The sequence below is a fragment of the Anomalospiza imberbis genome, chromosome 1, assembly GCF_031753505.1.
Source record: "Anomalospiza imberbis isolate Cuckoo-Finch-1a 21T00152 chromosome 1, ASM3175350v1, whole genome shotgun sequence".
Taxonomy (NCBI): Eukaryota; Metazoa; Chordata; class Aves; order Passeriformes; family Viduidae; genus Anomalospiza; species Anomalospiza imberbis.
This window is the reverse complement of record NC_089681.1, coordinates 137,770,805-137,792,813: the sequence shown is the minus strand read 5'-3', so window position 1 is coordinate 137,792,813 and position 22,009 is coordinate 137,770,805. Positions and strand designations below refer to the sequence as shown.

The 22,009-nt window shown below is 41.0% G+C and overlaps 1 protein-coding gene and 1 long non-coding RNA gene across 13 annotated transcripts in view; one reads left to right on the top strand and one right to left on the bottom strand.

Moving 5' to 3' along the window:
• Nucleotides 1-6,961: 6,961 nt before the first annotated feature.
• Nucleotides 6,962-7,715, bottom strand: LOC137462643 (uncharacterized). The gene is made up of 2 exons (XR_010993740.1): nucleotides 7,656-7,715; nucleotides 6,962-7,428 (listed from the first exon to the last, which is right to left on the bottom strand). It is a non-coding gene; the product is annotated as an uncharacterized lncRNA (long non-coding RNA).
• A 154-nt stretch (nucleotides 7,716-7,869) lies between these two features.
• Nucleotides 7,870-22,009, top strand: part of ARHGAP12 (Rho GTPase activating protein 12) — a 75,238-nt gene continuing 61,098 nt past the window's right edge. For 9 of the 12 annotated variants that reach the window (XM_068173131.1, XM_068173114.1, XM_068173107.1 and 6 more), the window contains exons 1-2: nucleotides 9,598-9,661; nucleotides 13,430-14,181. In XM_068173131.1, coding sequence (XP_068029232.1) covers nucleotides 9,613-9,661; nucleotides 13,430-14,181 — 801 coding nt within the window. In that variant the 5' untranslated portion in view covers nucleotides 9,598-9,612. Of the gene's footprint in view, nucleotides 8,026-8,707; nucleotides 8,839-9,597; nucleotides 9,662-9,884; nucleotides 10,029-13,429; nucleotides 14,182-22,009 lie in introns of those variants that run through there. The other 3 variants (XM_068173122.1, XM_068173081.1, XM_068173071.1) reach the window with 3 other exon arrangements.

Genomic DNA, 22,009 nt, shown 5'->3' with positions numbered 1-22,009 from the left:
ACTTGCTCAGAAGTAACTGTCCTGCCCTTTATTTTCTGACCAAGAGATGACCATTGATACTGTGGTTCTTTTGAGGATAACTTGTGGTTATTAATGCACAAAACAATTTCCATTAAACAAGACTGGAAATAGGTGATATATTTCCCAGTGAATAGTAAATTAACAAGAAATTTGGCTTCAGTCATTCAAAAAATTCAGATTTGATCTGAATTCATTTAAACTATGCTGCCTAGGGAGAGCAAAGGAAAAGTGATGTCATTGTATTACTATCACAGAGCTGGGGGAGGGGGACGCCTCTTTTGAACATTCAGGCTTGGCATGAAAAATGCAGGTTCAGTATCTGCTTGAGGGGATTTAAGCCCCCTCTACCACCTATTTCTCAGTCCTTCATCACTAGCAGCCACACCATTTAGTATTCTGGGGTGCCTGCAATCCTGTTGCTGCTGTTCCACTTAGCATTAATAATTAAATCTTCCCTGCAGAGGGACTGGGCTTGAGATATCTTCCATCCTCGAGGAGTGCTCCAGGCTGAGAAGCATTCCCACCCTTTGTTTAAATGACTGCTCATATATTTTCCATGCATCAAAACTGTGGCAGTCAGAAGGCAGCCCATTTAGAGTGACTCTTGTGGTTAGCAGGCTAATCTGGAAGAGATTATTTTAAAGCCAGTTTCTGCTTCATTTGAACTAAACTACAAGGTCATTGTTTTGGTATAAAAACTCCAACATTTAAATTTGTTTTGACCCTGGTCAGGACCTGGTTTTAATTTTGTTCCCCTCCCCCACCCTCCTTGCTTTTTTTTGTTTCGGCAGGAAGCCCGAGAACTCTCCCTCCCTTTTCATTAATTGCAAACATAATGCTAACAAAACTCTGAGCCAGTGAACACCTCTCACTTGGCTTTGGAGTTTATTCATCCCTAAGGTAGAGCTATTATTTCATAATTGCAAGCACCTTCAAGGGACTCTTTTATCAGCAATTTAATAGATACTTACAGCTCTGCCACTGCTTCCTTGTGAATCTGCCTTGGTGTTAACAGCTTTTATCTTGGCTCAGCTGTTTGCAACTGCTCTGGGGCTCCCCCCTTCCATAGTTTCATCCTGACCGAAACCAGCATCCTACACAGCTTCACTCTGCCATTGCCACAGACAGGTGCTCACCATATTTCTTCCCATGCTGCAGGAAGAAAGAGATCATGACCTCAGTTATGTAAAACAGCGGATGGAGAGAACATATTATGTACTGGTAAAGTCATGACCTGGTATGCACAAGGCCTCTAGACTTCCTAATCAGGGACTGAGCTAATTAGAGCTGGCTAAAATGCCCATGTAGTGCACATGTTTTTATTTCATGGGATTCAAGAGATATAAGCCTCTAAAAGGTTTAGCATTTATTAAATTGAAACCTGACTTTTCAAATGAAGTCTGTGATTACATGAATCAACAATTTTTATGAGAGTTTGGGAATTGCTTTAATGACTTTGATAAGAGTAAGGCATTTTCACAAACATTTTAAGGAGCGCCAGCTCAGTGAATGGCTGAGGCTGGGGGAAAAGGCATTAGACCACAGCTATGGCAAAGAGATGCAGGGCAGTGTCACAGCCAGCACAACCTCTGATTTCTCCTTTTCTTTATTGCAGGACAATTGTAATGGTCAAACCATGATGTACACAAAACATTCCAGGAGATCCTTCGCATCAGCTCAGGATGTAAAACTACGATGGCTGAGCCAAAATAGCAAAAATGTCCATTCTTTCTAATGAAACCTCTATTTTACTATTTAAAAACCACATGAAAATAACAAAGACACAGCCAATCCCCTTTTATCACTTTGTCCCATGGTTTCCTCTCTGGTGAAAAGTTGGAATGACTCATTTCTGGCTAGAAGCAGGTGAAACAGCAGCAGCATTGACTGCGTCACCTATGGCGTTATTCCTAGGCCAGCCTTCGAGCAATGAAATCCTCTATAAGGGTTTCTGTTCACTTTTTGGTGGAAAGAGGAAGGAAAACCAGCAGAGAAACTTTCAAGAAAGCAAACACAAGACAAAATGTGGACTTGGATTTCTTAGGATATCTCTGTTTGAAGGAGTGACGGATTGGAAAGGGTTTGGGCCCTGAACTCCAGTGACTCCTTGGGAATGGCTATGATATACTGAAATTGCTAAGAACTCTGAGCCAGCACATAGTTTCCTTCATACCAGCCCACTCAGGGACTTGAAATAACTTTTTTTTTTTTTTTTGTCAGAAGCAAAACTCAGAAATGAAAGCTAGAAACACAGCTTGTCATGGAAATGTCGTGACCTTCTACCTGACTCTTTCTGCAGTAGCTATTGGCACAGGAGGATTGTTTTTTTCTTTTATGAAGCAGAATAAAATTCAGAAGAGTTGGTGCAGGGGCTATGATGGAACAGAGGAACTGGAGAAGGAAGAATAAAAGATGGCATCTGTACTAGTCAATTAAACACAGTCACAGGTGCTGGAACTTGATCATCCATACTGTGAAATTGTGAAAGCAGTCCTCCCCATGGCTTTGGTGAGAGGCTAGCTTGCCATCTCCCACACATGTTCTGCAATAGGACCATTCCCAGCCAAGCTTTAGACTGTGATTTGCAAGAATGTTTACTCAGTTGAATATCACAGTTAGCAGATTAAGTATTTTTCTGAGTCACTGGGATGCATACAGTGAAACCTCTTCCACCAGGATTGCTCTCTAGTTCAGTTTTCTTCAAGAACAACCCCATGGTGACCAGGCAATACCTTTAAGAGAAAAAATCATGCTTATATAACATAAGAATTTGGAGAACATCAGAAATAAAAAAAAAAGTTTGTCTATTTTTTATATGATTTCAGGCAGCTGAAAATTAAAATTTAAGTCACTCATTTTTCTCTCATGAATTTGTCTAACTCTTTATGAACATGAAAACTTTTGGCATTCACTATTTCCAGTGGCAGTGATTTCCAGTAAGTACATGAACAGACTCTAGAGTGCAATTGATCTGATCACATATGGGTGCCTACCTTAAGACGAGATGAATTACTCCCCAGACTCCTTTGATTGTGATTAATAGAAGTCCACTGAGTCTGAAGGGAGCTTTGTCATCCATCTCTGATGTAGATACACATTAATAGATACCCAAAATAAAACAACTTGGGCAGGATGAACCTCTCCTCTGACTTCTAACTATGTTTGTTAAGCTGAGGGGAAATCTATCCAGGTTGTCAGTTTCTGCTGTTCCTCAGAAAAAACCACTCAGTATTAACCAGACAACCTCACATAACTTCACTTTGACTCCACTGGGAGCTTTGCTGGACCTTGAGAAGCCTCTGTGGTGCCACGGGACCAGCAATGTGCAGTATGAGTTGGAGCTTCCAGTTTCAGAGCACCCACCAGTGACTGGGTTGTTTACCAAGTCACATCAGACCCTTGCACTGAAGTAAATTCTGAACTTCTGTGATTTGAGGAACCAGAAACTCCCCTGTGAATCTTCTCTAAGCCTGAATTTGGTGCAGTATAATAAAATTAACTTCAACATGAGTAAAATATTTATCATACTAGGTTTTATTTAATTATTTTTGCAAAGATATGTATTATTTAGATCCTGCTTATCAGTGGTTGCTAAACAACCCTTCCTTTTCATTAGAAAATATACAAAATATGTAAAAATTAAAGACACTTATGCAGGGCTATCCTTAATTCTCCAAGGTATAAATGGACATTTACATTGTGCCTTTGAATATGAGCACTCTTTATTATAGGTTTATAAAAATAGATATTACTATTTAAAGGATTAATTGCCTGTTAGCTCAAACCATGGTGAGATCAAGACACGACTAGCTGTGCAAAGATGACTAAGATTTAGCTTAGGCAAAGGTCTTAGGTCAAGGTAGCACAAAGAGGTGTCCGCCTTCATCTACTGTAGGCTTTAGCTATTCAGTCAGAAAATTATTCATTACTTTTCTCCACTTTGAATTCTGTGCTGTGACTCAGAGGTATATTTTAGTGCTCCACACAGAAGTGATACAGTTTGGAATGCCGTGCTTGATAAAGGAAAAGCAATAAACAGTTTAACCGCACAGGTGAGTAGGGAACCAGCTCTTGGCAAGGGCAAAATCAAAAGATCAGTTCGACCAAAACAAATCTCACTTTGTTCTTTAGTAAGGCTGACAATCAGATAGCTGCAATGTCCTTCACTTGCAAACTGAAACTGCAAATACAAACAATAGGTATGTTTGAATTTTTGTTACAGCTTCCACTGTATGCTCTGAGCGAGATGTGAATATTGAAGATCACAATGGTGATGTGGCTAACAAACAGAGCAGAGTGAAAAAGCATGTGTTGGCCACTGTCCACTCTGCCTAATACAATTTGCAAAAATAATCTTCTGGCAAAATGGAAAAAATTTAGAGATTCCTTGCTGATTTTTCACAGTACAACGAATCATCTTCTCTGAACTGTGGATAAAAGTTCCTCCTTAAGGCAGAAAATTCCTTTGTAGTGTCATGGTGAAAGAAGTTCTTTACTGAACTCGTTAGAAATCCGGGTTCCTTTTTCTGCAGTCTTTACTTTAGTTGTTCCCTCGTCAATTGATTTTCCTTATAATGCACAGTTATATAAATAAAAATGGCTCATCTATTAGTTGAGTCAGGAGATGGGGAGTAAATTGACAAGTTCATGCAAAAAGCCCACAGCATCTGCACTTTGTGAAAAAGTGCTTTTGTAGTACAGAGAAAGAACAGAAAGAAGAAATTGATTGTATGTCTATGTGTAGGTGGTAAGAGTATTTTTAGATAGAGGTGAGAGGCTGGAAGCTGTCAAAAAACTGAGAGTAGGAGCAGAGTACACAGGAGATGCCCCAGGTAATGCGTTTTAGAGCCATTGTATAAAATATATTTGTAAGTAGGATTAAAAGTAAAATAGAAATATATTCTATTTATATAAAAACATTTGCTGAAATAAGTGCATTTTTCTAAATTCAGAATGGTTTCTCTACAGCATATCACTGCTAAGGTTGTAAGACCAAAAAGAGAAAAGGTCTCTAAAAAGGAGTGAAAACTTGAGGAAACAGCAAAATGAGCAAGGTGGATATTTGCAGTATCTGCCTGTTAAATGTGACAAAGCTTTTTGTATTTGCCTTCTTGGTCATTTCCGAAAGAAAGAATCAACACAGTTCATAATGAGATTATGTTTGGTAAGGAGGGGTGGCAAACAATGAATAAACAACCCAGATTTAATACCAATCACGTTTTCAGCAGCACATTTCTGCTGGTTACCTAACACCAGTTCTGGCACTATGAGTAACAGGATGGCAGCAGCCACTCTCAGATATGCATTTCTAATTAATTAAAACATGACACACATCTAGAATTACTGTGACTGAGGCATAAAATAATGGACAGCTGAACTCGCAGAGATTTGATATAGACTCACAAGAAATAAAATAAAGAAAAGAAAGATATGGCAATTTCACCTTCAAAATTAATAGGCTCAGCTTTTTATACATATAACACTAGTACTTGAGAAATTTTGAATCTGAGAAGTGAAAGCAACATTTCTATGTCTAATTCAAACACAAGAAATGGATTTTTTCAAGACTGGATTTTCAGAACTGTGAAGCTTATTTTTTATGGATTTGTGTTTTATCATAGGTAGTAACTGTCCTCTTTTCCTCCACAACTGCAGCATTTATAATGTCACTTTCTTATGTGGATTCTTCTCCACCTCTACATGGCTGACTGCTTCCACAGACCTTGTGGGAGCTTAACCACCTTAAAGGGAACTCCCTTTTGGCAAACACAGTTAAATTTGGACAAAGGTTTTGAAAACTTGGTGTAATAGAACAGCTAGACACTTCAAACACTGATGTTTCATAGGGAATGAGTTTACAAAGGGAGAGATTGATGTTGCTGTGTGCAAGGTATGATACAGAACAGTCAGAACACAATAGATACACGAATTGAGTCCTGTACTCTCTACCATAGCTTGCATGTACTACATAAAGCAATTTTAGTTGGCAGTTCTTTCAGTCTGGGATTTGTGAGGTCAGTACAGGTACATGTATGGATGTTTCCAACTAATATATACATGTAGTCCCATCTGAGGCAAGACTGTGGCAGCCTTCCTACATCTCCAGGAAAAACAAACCATGGTGAGCAAAGGTGGTGAACTTTAGCTCTTTCTAATTGGCAGAGAAATCCTTCACAGGCAGCTACTAAAATTGGAACTTGGGCTGGACAGTTTATTTGTAATGTGGAATCTTCCCTGACTGCACTTGGGCAGGGACTCAAAATTACATATCTTCTGGCACCTTCAGCTCTATTATGCCTGTTGATCTTATGTGGGACCATTGGTTCAACCCTGACTCAGAGGGAAGAGTGCCTCAGACTGAATCACTAACGCCGTATCCTGCAGCACTCTAGTGAAGCCTTGGCAGTAAGGAAGGATAATTACTATGTGGTTACTACGACTGATTTTTGGGATGCTTTTATATACACCTCAGGCATGTCAGCAGGTAAAATGCAGTCAGCTTGTTCAGAAGCACCCAAGTGTCCCAAGTACATTATTTTTTACCACAAAACTGGGCATACAGATAGAATCCTACTAGACAGAAACATCCAAGAATTACTCTGTATCTTTTTCATGTATGTGTAATTTACAAAAGAGTGACCATGGATTAAAAACTGCTGTCCTTTTACATGTTTCTTTTGCCTTTTAATGATAAATGATGGACATCTATATACGAGATGTTGTTTCCCCTACAAGAGAAGTGCTGGTGTGTAGTCTGTTTTTTCCAGACCCTGTGAATAATTGCTGAACGAATGGGTGTGACAGTGTTACCAGTCTTACAACACCAACAGAATTTTAATAATTATGTTTTGTGAACAGACAGCCCAAAGTCAAATGATCCTTGGTGTCAAGGGAACATTCTCACAAGTATTCAGGCTTGAGAAGAAGAAGCTTTAAGGTGTATGCAGTGTTTTCTACTTGTCTTGCATGTTTGTTGCATAACACACATGAGATTTCAAGGAACTATCAATATTGAAAGTTCAAGATGGATTGTAATTCCATATGAAAATATATCCACATGTTCAATTAAACCTATTGGTGCTGTTTTCATATTTTCCTCAGTTAAAGTCTGTTTCTCTCTCTTACTGGCACTTCTCAGGTCATTTCCCATTGCTTGTCCTTCCCTCAGCAAACCTGTTCTTTCCACCTTTTGATGGTTTTACTGTCTCCTTCCTCCTTCCGTGTGTTAAAATAGTCAAAGAAGAAGTTAGACCAGCATTCTCCTTCATTAGATTAATAGAGTGCAGACAGTTTACACATCTCCATGCCATTGTTTCAGGCTGTTTGCAGATGCATTCAGATACCACTGTATCAGTTACGGTCAGTTCATGCTTTCAAGGTTATCTTTGCAACCAAGAGAGCTAGATACTGCTTTTTCAAAGAGAAAGATAAGATTACTTACAATTTGAAAATGCTATGAAGGCCACCTAAATATTTTCAAACAATGTTTGAAAACATTTTTTTAATACAGTGCAAGATACCAAGCGAGTTAACTGGAAATAAATGTCAAGGACTATTTCTTATTATTTCTCTTTGGGCAACTATTTTAAAAATGTGGTTTCCTCAGGTATCGTCTATTAAACAGTCAGACCGACCCCTGTTTGCAGCGAGGAAGGTGCGTGGTTTTTGTTTTCCCTCTGTTCGTTTCGCCAGGGACAGAAAGGCCCGGGTATTTCACACACCGCGTCAGCCGGGAGCTGCTGGCATCGCCCCAGGAGCCGCACCGGAGCACTTCAGCAGCCCACGGTGAGGTGGGCGGCGGGACGGACGGACCCGCCGCCGCGATCGCCGATTTCTCGCCGGGGGCCGGGCGGTCCCGGGCCCCGCCCCCGCCCCACCCCCGCCCGGGCCCGCCCCGGCACGTGACCCGCGGTGACGCCGCCGTGCCCCGGAGCCGACACTCGCCGGGGCCGCGGCGGGAGCGGAGCGGGAGCCGCCGCAGCCGGAGCGCGGCCCGGGCGGCAGGTGGGTGCCTGCGCCGCGCCCCTCGGCCAGCCGGGGAGGGCGGGGACGGGGACGGGGACGGGGACGGGGACGAGGACGAGGACGAGGACGAGCACGAGCGCGGCGCTGCCGCCGCCGGGACGGTCGGGCAGGGCTGGCCGGCCCCGCGGGGGCACCTCCGCGCCCGGGCCGGCGCACGGGGCCGCAGCCCCCCGGCGCCGCCCTCCCTCTCCTGGGGCGCCTCGTGGGGCGGCCCCCGCGCCCGCCGGGGGTCCGGGCGGCGCCGCCCCGCGCTGCCCCCGGCGGCGGCGGCGGCGGCTCCGTTCCGCGGGCGGCGCCGGGAGCGCCGAGTTGGCGGCGCCGGGAGGCAGCTCCGCACCTGGGCGCTGCCGCGGGCCGCGCTGCCGGGGCGGCGGGGCCGGGCCGCCCGCGCTGCCGTGTGCGAGCGGCGCCCGCTCACCTGCGGGAGACAAAGGGAGGCAGCGGCGGCCCCCCCGCCCTTCCCGGGCGCCCCCGCCGGGCCGGGGGGATCTGCCGCCCTTGCGTGAACTTGAGCGCGGTAACTTGGGGTGGCTGGGCCGGGCTGCTCGGGGCGGCCGTGCCGCGCTATTTATAGCCGGTCCTCGCAGTCAACAACTTAACAAAGCCCGCACCGGGAGCGAGCGGGACTGGCAGGGAGGGAGCGGGGGGAGGGGGGGCGCGGGCTGCAGCGGCGCTGAAAAGTTGTCCTGACACTTGTTTAAAATGCATCGCTTATTCAGTGCTCTGAGTCACGGGCAGTTATTATATGGTTGCTTGTTATGCCTCTAGCGTTTAAAGACGTGTGAGCTCCAGGTAGGTAGTTTGCTTGCGAGTAGTGCTCCCTTTCTAACTGTGTTTGAGGAAAGAGGGAAGGGCTAAGCTTGTTTTCATACAGCTTGTAAGCTGTTTGTGTTCTGTCTGTATCTCTCGTTTCCATTTGCCTCTGTTTGTATGCAACTTCTGCATGCTCTCAATGCATGCTTTGCAGAGGGTGGCTCTTGCAGGCGTTGGTGAGGACCGGTCTGCAGGAAAATACTGGCTGAGGAGTCAGGTGTGCTGGACAAGCAGTGGTGCCCCTTGGGAAGAAAGGTATGAATGGGGTTGAAGTCTGAAAAGGGACCAGTCTCCCAGGCAGTGGTCATGCAGATAACAGCCTGAACCCCTAAGAAAACTGCCCAGGGAGAAGCAGAATCATGGAATCTATTGAGGTGTATCCAGGGTATCTCATCTGGCCTGAACTGTTAAGAATTTATCTTAATTTAGCCTTCATAATTGAGTTTATTTCTGTATCAGCACTGTGGAAGGGTTCATTTCAGTAGTGGGTGAAGTTTGATGCTGAAAATGGAAAAAGATTACGCAAGTCAACCGCTGCTGCTTTGTAGGACAATGCGAACAAGGTCGCACAAAGAAATTTAAGGCTATCCGTTGCTACTCAGTAGCATTTTTAACAATTTATCATCTGCTTGTATTGGAAAGTAACAATTCCCTGTCCCCAGTAAGGGGTTTTTTTTTCCCTAGAGGAAATAAAAGAAATAGCAAAAGATATTTTAGGTTATTTCCCAAGACTCAGTTACCTGGTTCTGGAAGATGAGAAGTAAATGCTCTGTCCCTGATAATTTCAAAAGAGAGGGTGGGGGTGAGTCTTGAATTCCAGGATAATGTTGACGGTAGGGGTGATCATATTTCATACGATATATGAGCGTACTATATGTGTATCATATATGGTCATATTTATGATTCTGTGTCTTAGGACCGTGCTTCTTTCAAGCATTTGCATGGACTTCAGGATCAACCCAGTGCGCATCATTGTGTAGTTAAGGCTGGGTGCTCTAAGGAGGTGAGGGTGCAGCTGCAGGGTTTAGGTTGCTCCAGGAAAGGCTGAGCTCTGAGCGGACCTACAGCTCTCCGAACCCTGCCCGTCTGAGGGCGATTTGAGCTGTCACATCGCGTCTGGATAAAAACGGTCTCGTTCTGTGGGGACGCACATGAAAACGTAGCTAGAGGCAAGTGTTGGCATGCCGAACCCCTGGTGCTGCGTGTGCACCCGCTTGTGGGGAGAGCTCCCCGGAGCCCCGAGTGCGGAGCGGGCAGGGCCGGCCCGGTGCCGGGAGCGGCGGAGCCGATGGGGCAGGGCCGGCCCGGGCAGGGGCGCGCCCGCGGGCGGAGGGATGGGGGAAGGGAGGAGCTGACCTCTGCGAACACCCAGGGCTGCCAGCCTTACTCAGCCTTAGCTGAGTAAGAGATGGGAACGGTTCCATCGGCAGCCGGAGTCCGAAAGGATCTCTGCCCCGGTGTCGAGTGGAAGCCCTGCTCGCCTCTCTCGCAGCGGCTGCCGCACCCGGTGCCGTGCCTGCCATCGCCGGGCTCCGCTCCCGAGGGACAGCGGGAATGCTCCGTGAAATGGTGGTTTGTGCGTCCGCGTGGGGATGTGACCCACCTTAGATCATTTGCCAGTAGCGATTGGGGTTTTATTCACCAGGAGAAAAAGCGAGGTCTGAGTCTCTTTTTTGGTGTTCATGAACATAGGTTTTCTTAGAGAAGCCATTTGTTACTAATCTCTCAATCAGATACTGAGACTTTATTTAAGGTGTTATTTATTTAAGGTATGAAAGCTTACAGGTGTTCTCTGTGGAAGTAAATGATTTTTCATACTTACCATTCTCTAATTAGAGGAATTCAACCTTCCTTAGCAATGTGGTTGCCATCGAGCATGACAGGTAAATGGTAAGGAATAAAAACACTGTGAGGTTACAAGGACTGACCAGCCGTATCATTCAGCTGTTGACTAGTAGCACAGTGAAGTCAGTAGTCCAAGTGTCAATATTGTCCATTCACACCTGCGTTTTTGTGAGCCCCTTACAGCAGGGGTTTGACCGAGGCTCCCATGGCTCTTTAGACTGTGTTCTATGAGGCAGCTTCATGAAAGGGCATTACAGTTAGCTGTCCCCTGGGCTGCACAGAGAGTACAGGCCGTCTATCTTTTGTGACACAAGAGCTGCATTAAAAGAATTAAAGCAAAACAAAAATTAATGCATTTGAATCTGTGAAATAAAGGCCATGGTAGTTGTTTGCTGATCTACAGGGTTAATTTCCCACCTATACCATACATATTTCTTGCTTTTTTTGGGTTGAGGAGGAGAATTAGAGCCTTGCTCAGTCCTGTTGATGTGATCTGTTTGTAAAACTGTTTTAGTATTCTGGCTGAACACAGCCTATCTCTCTTTAATCATATGTTCAACATTACCAAATGTTTGCTATTGACTTGATAATTTTGCAGCTTGGATGAAGGACCAAAAATTGTGCTGCTTATTTTTGTTATTTCTTTTTTGTTGTTATTTTTTGGAATGGGATTAGGCTGCAAAACTGACTTCAAGAGTGGGTAGAGCTATTTTTGTAGTGGTTGTTTTATTTAACTTGTATTATTCAAAATTTTGGGGTTTTTTTAAACATAACATGCAACCTGTTGAACCTTTCTGTCTTGAGAAAATGTTAAGCATGCATTCTCAATAAATAGTCATATGGAACCAGCAAAAAAAAAGAAAGAAAAATCCAAGCTTTTAAACACTCATTAGTGCTGTGGGAAACCAGAGGCTTATGTCCTCTTTGGTTTCTGTGTGGGAGAAAGATTTTGAATGGATCCTTATCCTAAGGTTCAGCTTTTTGAGGTAACAGAGCTTTGAGGTAGACTGCAGCTTGGTAGGACTTGCATTTTTCTGATGTCTGACCTGGAAGCCATGAAAAGGATTGGTAGCAGCTTTGAAAAAGTGTTGGAAGGAGTCAGGTTTGCTAAGAAGAAAAAAAATAGCATTTTCATGTCAGAGCTTCCAAAACTAGGAAGAGAGTGGGAATGGCTGCAATTTGTTCATGTTTACCTTCTGCTGCTGTTGCTAAACAACTGCAGAGCTGCACTTAAAAACACCTATTTATGTAAAATAGCAGGTAAGCAAGTTGCTTTGTACCAAGGCTGGAAATAGACTTTGAATGTCAACGTACCATTTTATGGTAGAGAGTAAACACCAGAATCCTGGCATTCTTTTCTACTGCTTTGTGTTCCTGATGTCAGCTTTGTTGAATGTGCTACCATCATTCCTTCTGTTCAGTCTTTGATAAAATTGTAAATCTGACTTAGTGATTCTGTTTGGAGCCTGGAAAACGGTGGTGGCTTCCTAGTTACCTGTAGGAAATGCTTGGAAGTAAAAGAAGATGGTCTGTGGGAAAGAGACACAAATTAAAGATGAGCACTTCTGTCTTGGTGTAATACTTTAGCTTTTTACCTTCTGCTTTGTGTCTGGGTTATGAGGCAAATGTATGTTTTCAAGGCTCAGAACAGATAACAGAAATGGCAAAAGAAAATTGAATGATCCTTAGCAGTTTCTGCTTTAGATCTCCCCAGAAGTTCTTTTCTGTTGTTGTTTCTGTCCTTAGTCCCGTTTAGCAGCTGAGTTCCCTCTGCATGTGTGTGCCTGCATGGAATTGCATTAGTTCCGCTCTGTGGCAGGGTGAAGGTACAAATCTCATCTCAGAGTCTTAACTTGCAGAGCTGCAAGTTTCTACATAACTTTTCTCATTCATGAAATGTGCATTTAAAAATAAAATTACGTGTTTGTTAATCTTCATAAGACTAAATATGGCAGCATTTTACTTGATTCTCCTACTTTCTGTGGGAATGATGAAGATCTTACATGCTTTGATTTTCAAAGTTAACAATCCTACCTTTCATATTAATTTACTATATTGTGTTCAGAGCAAGTTGGCAAGATTAATGCTTATGCACCCATGAATTTGGACATTGATGCTACATGATTAAATAGAGAATTTGTTCGCGGGTGTGGATGCAGTGGCAGTTGTCTGAATTATAAAGATGCTGAAAAGTACTTTTCAGAATTTTCATGTATTATTAATTATTTCATTACCCATTTTGGTTCATAATCCTGTTTTGTCACTGTGGAAGTTTTTGTTTGCATTTTAAGATCTAGCACTTAAACATTTGGTTAGATGAGGTTTTTTGTGAGGTAAATAAGTCTTCTTTGAAATATCTTGATTAAAACTAGTGTATTAATAGTTTCTTTAAGAAATTAAGCATATATGTAAGCAAGAGATTGACTCAGATCAGCCCCCTCACCAAATCCCCAATGATCAATGTTAATCAGTAATAGAAATAATAACTGATTAATTAATGAAGCTAATGAGCCACTTGATAGCAGGATGCTTGTGTGAATAGGACAGTTCAATCAGTGACCCAAGTTGTTCTACTGATTTTCTATTTCAACACTCAGAAGGATATCTGAAAATACTGCATTTTTCCATCAATTAGTCTAAGTAGGCAGGATTTTAAAAAAAATTATTTTTATCCAAAGTGCTCTTTAACAGCCACTTGATTACATATACTTTTTTTTTCTTACAGCTCTGAACATTAACAGCAAAATAACACTAAAACAGAATGTCGCTTACCTTTTGTCTGAAAAGGTGAAATCTTTTCAAATAGAAATGGCTGATAAGGGCGGGAAGATGCTTCCAGGACAATTTTACATTCAAGTGGAGTATGACTATGAGTATGAGGCCAAGGACAAGAAAATTGTGATCAAGCAAGGGGAGAAATACATCTTAGTGAAAAAGACTAATGACGATTGGTGGCAAGTCAAAAGAGACGAAAATTCCAAACCCTTTTATGTGCCAGCTCAATATGTGAAGGAAATACCCCGGAAAGCACTGATGCCACCTGTGAAGCAGGCAAGCATGTTGCCAAATAACACCTTGAAGTTGACACATGGATTACAGAGATCAACAGAAAATGTGAATAAGTCACCAGAGCTTTCTAGTTTTGGAAAATCTTCTCCAGTTCAAGTGTCTTGCTTAGTTCGAGATGCCAATCAAAATCTGGGACCGAACAATAGCCCCTGTCAAACTTTTGGTTTGAGTCTGGACCTTACCCAGAACAATGGAAAACTAAACAATGAGTTGCAATCTCCCAAGGTTTCCAATCAGTTTAGAACCATTTCCATGGGTCATTTCCCATGCCCGGAGTTCTTGGAAATAGAGAAGACCAGCTTTCTGCATGAACAATCCTGTGATTCAGCAGGAGAAGGCTCAGAAAAAATTCACCAAGATTCGGAGTCTGGAGATGAACTCAGTAGTAGTTCCACAGAACAAGTGCAGGTAAGCTTAAAAATGCCCCCCACATCTGGTTTGTTTTCTTTTGTTATTGCCATAATTGTCTGCTACTGTTTTGAGACTTATTACCAAAATTTTTCAGTTGTTCAAATAAAAATGTCTTCTCTCAGCATTGTTACTAAAATTGAAACATTTTTGTGTTTGGTTCCTGCAGAATTTCTGTGCTATAGGAATTAATTCCATTTACATTATTCTGTGATTTAAAGTTAAAGAAAGAACAATAGTGTTTCCATATTAAGATTGTTTTAACATGATACAGAATTTGGGTTGTATTTTGTTTGAGAGGAAGGGAGCCTACTGCTTTAACTCCTCATGACTTGGCCTGTTGAAGTAATAGTGCAAGTTACTGTCAGTTTTCCCTAAGTGTGTATAGATAACATAAGAACTGTAAATTAATTTCTTAGTGGGTTTAATTACACTTAAGACGTACATTGAGTTGAGTTTCTGGCTTGATCATTTTATTTGTAGACTGTTTTAATGAGTCAGCCCTGCCAATTCTGCTTCTCACAACTTTACTCTGGATTAAAACTCAAAACATGTGAGTTTGTTAATTAGTATGGAAGAATCTCAGGAATGATGTACTCCTACTTCAGGCTAAAATTGAGCATTGACGGCCTTTGTCCTTGGTAAAGCAGTTTGTCTCACTTAATTTTTTTTTAACAGGCATCCCCCTCCCCCATCAAAAGATTAGAACTCTGACTTAATCAGGTCACTTCTGGTATGGGTAACCAAGTTAATTATTTGTTTGTAATCCAGGTTTGCTCTTAAACCAGTGATGTATGTGTGCATACACATAGTTATATATTTATATATGTGTGTATGTAGGTAATTCCTCCACCTCACACTTACCTTCCCTGTCTTTCTGTAGGGACGTGTTCAATTATTTTAAATTCTGTTCAAAGCTACCTACTCTTGAACATGATCTGTAGTGTAAAACTGTTTTTGCTTGGATAAAAACTGATTGTTACAGTAAATCCCACTTGGCAGCATGTGTTCAGAGTACCAGAGTATCTCAAATCAAACTTGATGCTAACTTTAAACATGAAAAGCTTTACCATGGAGAGCTGTGAATCAGTACTTTGCTAATAAGAGACAATGAAGAAAAAGCTGCTTAGGAATGAGTCAGTATGGGAAGAACTTAAAAGATACAAGATTGATTAGGTGAATTACAGAGTCTTGAACTGTGTGTATGTGTATTTATTGAAATACTCAGAATCTATAACTTTTCAATATCCTGCTATATTCTTGGCCTCATTCTTGATATTCAGAGCTTCTATAGTTATGGGACATCATGTCTCTAATATGTGTATATTTTATGTTAGTTTTAACTTCATCGCCCCTCCCACAAATATTATGGAATGAATAGGATCACTGAATTTAATTTATTTTCTTCAGTGATATGTTTCTTATGCAGTGTGAGAATCCATGAACTTTCTTACACTTTCTTTATAGCACTGCCCTAGCACAGTGTAGTTGATATGAACCACTTAGAACTTGGCACGATAAAGTGATTACTAGATATTTATTTTAGAAGTGTGTGTTGGCATGTTACTGCCATATTAATCAATTGCCAAACAAATTATGAAAATACCAAGTAATGTTTAGAAAGTATATCCTACTTTAAATAGTTTACCACATTAAAATTTATATTACATGGTAGGACAGTTCCTTCTCCTGTGTTGACTATAATTTGATGCATTTCCTTCTCTAAAGCAGATGGAATTAATATTACATGGGTGTCTTTTGTCAGTAATAAATATATGGCCTGCAGCTCAGTTTCCACTGGACTTTGTGCCTCTTGATGCAGTGACACTTAATCTTTTCACCATTCTCCCCTCTCGCCACTATACTTTATTCAACACTACAACTGATTTATAAATTTATATTTGAGCAGGGCAGCAATGCATGTATTGTAGACACTGTTTTATGGGAGGTCTGAAGGGGGGAGTTTTCACAGTGTTTAAGAATAACAAATGCTAAAAATGCCACGTTTTGGCTGTGGAAAATGCTTGGCAGTTCCACTTGCCATTATGAGAATCTTGGGCAGCAAGAGTGCGGATGCTTGCTATGCCTTGCAGTTTTCCTTATTTTGTAACTTAATCTCATGGTGCGTAATTGTGAGCTCTTTAAATGCAATGAAAATGTTTGACATTTAGTAGCCGTGGGGATTAAAGCAGTGGTAGAACTGATGTCACCGTTAGCTCAGTCTAGATTTTCAGAGTGCCAGCCTTCTCACTGGAACAGCTTGGCAGTTTTTTTAGAAGTCTTTCAATAATGAGCATTGTTTAGTAGAAATCAGCTGTGTAGAAATTAATGGCTCAGAAAGCTGTTTTTATTGCTCTTAGTCTGTAGTGAGAACATCAAGTTCCTGGCTTTCACGCACAAACAGGATTTCACTTCACAAGACTGACTGCTTCTCCCTTCCCTGCCTGCTGTGGAGTTCAGTTTTATGCGGTCAGCATTATAATAAACTCTAAGCTACAGGTGTTTTCTCTTAAATTTGTAAGATTAGAAGCTAGAATTACCTTAATAATGCCTTCATGTAAGTAATTTTTTGGTGGTGTTGAGGTGATAGCATTCAGCTTTACCCTGACCTTCAGTGTGTTTTCTCTGCCCTTGAGTGCAAATATATGAGATACAGAGGAATGCTTCTCTTGTGAGATCTTTCTAAGTGGTTACATTATTTCCTGAAGATTGTCCTCCTCCTCCTTTCCAGTAATGAAGTGCATGTTCTGCAACTGTACAGTCTTGAAGCTATAGGCTTGCTGGCTTTAGAAATACTGGAAGATCCAGAGCCTCCAAAGTAATGCATAAAGGAAGGATTTTTTAACAGATGAAATATGTGAAGTGAAGGACAGAGAGATGGCAGTGTGAGCAGAAGTATTTGCTAATGAAGATGTAGCAAGGGGTTTGGTTGAGAGAAGCCTCAGGACTGGATAATGAACATTCTTGACATTTTATGCAAAGAAATGACAACAGTTGGTTGCCACTCTGGTGGATAAGGCATTGTGAGCACCCTATGTTAGTTTGTGGACTTGAACTGTAGGAAGCTGGAGGTAATTAGAGGAAGTAGGGCTTGAGAGGAAACAAGCTTCAGTTTAACCAGATTTAAGTCTCCGGTGTTGACAGTAACTGCAGGTCGAATAGGAACTGAATGAAATGGTTTGAGTGAATGCACAGCTGGGTGTAAGAATCACTGGGACAATGGTGGCACTCAAAGCTGTGAGAATCAATGAAGTTCAATAAAATTTTAGGAAAATGGTGTCAGATGTCATGTCCTGATCCCAAGGAAAGGGCAAAAATATTCCTCAGGGAGGCCAATGATGGGGGGAAGAAGGAAAGTTCTGAAAGAGTGATTCTTTAGCAGATATGGACAGTACTTGAAAGAAGCAGATGGGATATCTGAGCAGTATGCAGTAGAAGCAGAGACCTGGGTAATTGTTCTGAAGTAAAAAAAAAAAAAAGGACTTACAGGTTCAGGCATGCCTAAACCAGCAGGAAAAGCTGAGGAAAAAGAAGAAGACATTAAGAGTGGTCTTTAAAAAGCACCCTGGGCAATGCTTGCTTTCCTATCAAGTTTTGAGAGAGAAGGTGTGCAGACAGGGAGAGAGCTGGGTAAATTCAGAGATCATGTCAAGAATGTTTAGGTGATGTCTTTGAGGATGATACTTTGGAATTACAGACAGAAATTAAAATCTGCTTTTGGCAATGCTAATGCATAACCTATGGGCAAAAACTATGTTTCTGATGCATGTTACCTCCTCTTTTGTCATAGGAGACATAGAATGTATTTAAGAGTAAATACCTGGCACTGTCTAAATGTTACTTTTTATGCTTATTAAAAGTTACTTTTAACAGCAGGTTGGTTTTAATCATTATAAATATAGACAGTGACCTATTTGCAAAGATAGTTCTGTCTTTCATCCTCTTTAGTAATTGACTATTGCATAAACTGTGAAGCACTAAAGGGGATTATCACTAGGGTGGCTGTTTTGCTTTGATTAATTCTGAGTAGTAAAGATCTTAAAGAGCTCTTTCTGTCTTGCCTCTGCAATTTCTGTGGGATTGCAGTAACTTTTTAGTCAGGAGAACAAAATATTTTCTGTGGGTGTCACAGCATATCTTCTGGAGGTCTTGGCGTTCTTGACTTTGTCACTTAGTTGAAAGACTGGTGGCAAATCATTAGTGTTAGACTGCCTTGCTGGTCAAACATTAAACCTCTGAAATAAATGGCTATCACTGTTTTGTGGGGCACAGAATCAGTTTGCTTCTATGATAGGAAATTTCATGCTGGTTTTTTTTATTTCATTCATTTGTCCAAGAGATGAGTGATTTGACAGTGTGAAGGAAGCATGCAAGAGTTTTTTTCTTAATAAAACTGAGCATGTTTGCAGATTCATGGTGATATGTATAATGTAATAGTTTGAATTATGTTTTAAGTACCATCCTTTAAGTCTCTTACCTTCTTAAAAACAGCATTTGTTATTTTAATGATGTTAAATGCTGAAATATGCACATTATAATGAGGTGAAGAATAACTTTCAATGACAAGGAACTAAAAGCTTTATAATTTAAGGAATTTTATAAAACATTAATTTAATATATTTTTTCAGTGGTTTTAGTAGCTGCTGCTAGAGCTTTGTAAACAGCTTGAAATGTTTGCTAAATTAGATTAATAACTCAGAGGTTCTGGACATATAATATTAGGGAATATTTTTCCTGGCTGTTTTTTTTTGTATGTGGGTTTTTTTTTCTACACAGTGTCAACAGGTCTGGATAGTTTCACTTTGCAGTGCTGCTGTTTGTGATCAGCTCGGCCTCTGTGGTTTTAATATGTAAGTCAGGTTGCTGATAGTTCTCCCTCTCGGTCCAGATGAGTAAATCTGGATTTAGGTGCCCTAAAATGAGCAGCTCTTGTGTGCCACTAACACTGCCTGCAGCCCATATCCCATATGCTCCTCTACACATCCCTGCTGCAAATCAGATTGACCTTCCTTAAAAAAATAAACAGCAAGCACCAGTGTTGTCTGTGCAAGGCAGTTGTCAGAAAATCATGACTTGTGAGACAAGTTGGTTTTAGTTGACTGGTTTGTTCTAATACTGGTGTTGGAATGCTCAGCTGGAAAGCTACAGATCTACTTGGTACTTGCAGCTTTGTGTTGTGCTTTCAGACTTGAAACAAACATCTAGTGCACTGTCACAATTCTGCAAGTGCTAACGCAGTCTTTGACTCTTGCACCCCTGTTTACCCTAATTTCATGTAGAAAATGTTGAAATGGAACTTCGAAGGCACTGATTTAGATGAATAAACCTGTGGCTTTTATCCTGGTAGAATTATTTCCTAGCTCAAATGAAGCTCAAGCTGCGCTGTTTAAGGAATATTAGTCATAATATGGAATTGATTTTTCTGTTTTATCTAGAAAAGTGTAATTTCTAGTGTGCAATGTGTGAGTTTTGGTGTATGCTGTCCCACCTGCCTTTTCTTTTGAATTTGTGCCAAGTGCCAGCCTCATCAGGGTGATGACAGAGTCTTTAGGGATGGTGGAGTAAATGCTTAATCAGGAAAGCAGCCCTAGAAAAAGGAATGGGTGTTTTGTCTCACTGCTGCCTAAGTTGAAAGCAGCTGGAGATACTGGGGACTTGCTTTTTTTAAAACTCTTTGGCAGTGCTTCTGTCATTTGAAGTAGAGAGCCACCAGACGCAGAAAGGACTGTAATAGGTAAAACTCTACTTGAGATTGTTTTGAGAATATTTGATCATATCTTGTTCTCTCACATAACTCTGGGTACAAACAATGGCTTTTGCTATGTCTTCACCTGGTTACGATCTAGGCAGTTGTTTAATATTGCAGCGCTTGCCTATAGAACAAAGGTGCTGTTATTCTGTAGAATCCTAAAGAAAGTATCATTTGTTTCACAGCATTGTGACAAAACACCAGGGAACGTATCACTCTGTAGAATAAAATGCAAAACGCTTTTTTCCTTTTTTTTTGGCAGCTCTCTGGAATAGTAGACATTTGTACTGAAAAAAAACCACAAAGCAAAATCTGTGCATATCTAGTACCCACACAGCTGATATGTCTCTTACGTGCCTTGCTAGGTATGTTTGATTTAAAAACGATAGAGACAAATGGGTTTTGCCTTTATGTGGAGTTTGTTCTAGAGCTAAGGACAATACATTTGGACAAAACAGTCTTTCAGGATAGTAAGAACTGAGGATTTTCAAATGACTTGTGATCGTAACTGGACAACATACTGTTAGAATATTTGTATCCATTTTGAATTTAGCCTATCTTGAAAGGACTTCTGACCTAGTTCTTGGGAAAGACAATAGATTTCTAGATGATTATAGTTCTGTTCTGGTAGATATGAAACTACTAGGTTAGTGCAGAGAGGTGTTCAAACAAGCATAGAGAATGTCAGTAGTAGGAAATGGTTCAGAACAAAAATGCAGAATGCAAATTTCATGGTGTTTCTGCATTCTAAATAACATGCAGTTGCCAGCCTCTCTCACCTTGAAAAGGAGGTAATTTTGGTATATTTTTTCCCCCATCTTTTGATACTTTGTCCTATCTTCATAAACTCTTTTTACAGAGATTTGAAGCTTGTGTACAGTGATGTTCTGAAGACTGGCATAGGTGTTTGGAGTCTGTATTTTAATTCATTCTAGTTTTCCATCTGATAAGTTCTGTAAATGAAAGCTAGAAGTTGAGGAGCTGTCTGAATGAGTTTAGGTTATTGCTTATGTTGAGTTTTGATGTTAAATTATCTGGCTTCACCTTCTGCTTATAATCAAAATCATGATTAGAAACTTGGACTCCTATTTTAAATCTGAAATTACGTATTACATTTTGAATTTAAATAATACAATTTTAATTATTGCCTTTTAAAATAGTTTACCTATGGCTTCTGGATGATCTTCAGATCATCTAGTTAAATTAAGTAACTTCCCTGTATTCTGTTTAAATGCAGTGTTGAAGAGCAGAGTTCTGTCTGTTTTCTGCTAGTGTGTAGTGTACACAGTTGCTGTCTTTTGCTTTTGTGGATTGTTCAGCTGAATCACTTTGCTGCTCTAGTCACCACTCACCACCTGGCTCTACAAATATTTATTTCCAGTGCTGCAGGGAGGTGGTAGTGCTGGCCTGGGCAGTGTTGTGATGAGTGTAGCCTGTAAGGAACTCCTTTATGGCAGCCTGGATAGTCTCAGTCTAGTGCAGAGTCAGCAGATCTGAAGGACTCGAGGGCACACTTGCCTTTTTACTGTCACTGATGTGATGGGACTCAGGCAACAAGTGTGCCTATGCAATACTGTAATAAAATGTTATGTCTGATAAAAACAGAAATACAGTTAGCAAAATTTCTGGACTCTCAGTTGGTTGTTCAACATGTCTAGTAATACTGCATGCTCATTTATTTTCTAGAGATCTTGAAGGATCACTGGGATATTGTTTGGAAAGGATTCATGGTACAACAGAAATGTTGCAGTGTTGCACATAACTATTGGGTTGTTTTTTTAAGTATTTAGAAGAAGTTTTATCCTTCCATAAAGTATTGCAACACTAAATGAGGTTATTGAGTGACTTTGATTTGACTGCTTTTCCTATTGAAATTGAATACAGGTGCTTCCCTCCTCCCCTCAGACCCCACCACTGAAGATTTATCAACATGCTTGGTACTCTCCTTATCAATTTTTGGGTATCTTAATCCAGCTGGAAAAACTAATAGATGTTTGTTATGCATAACTGCATTGTGCTTTAGGCACAGGAGACTGTGTATGTGTGTGGGTATATATATCTGTATACCTATGTTCTCTG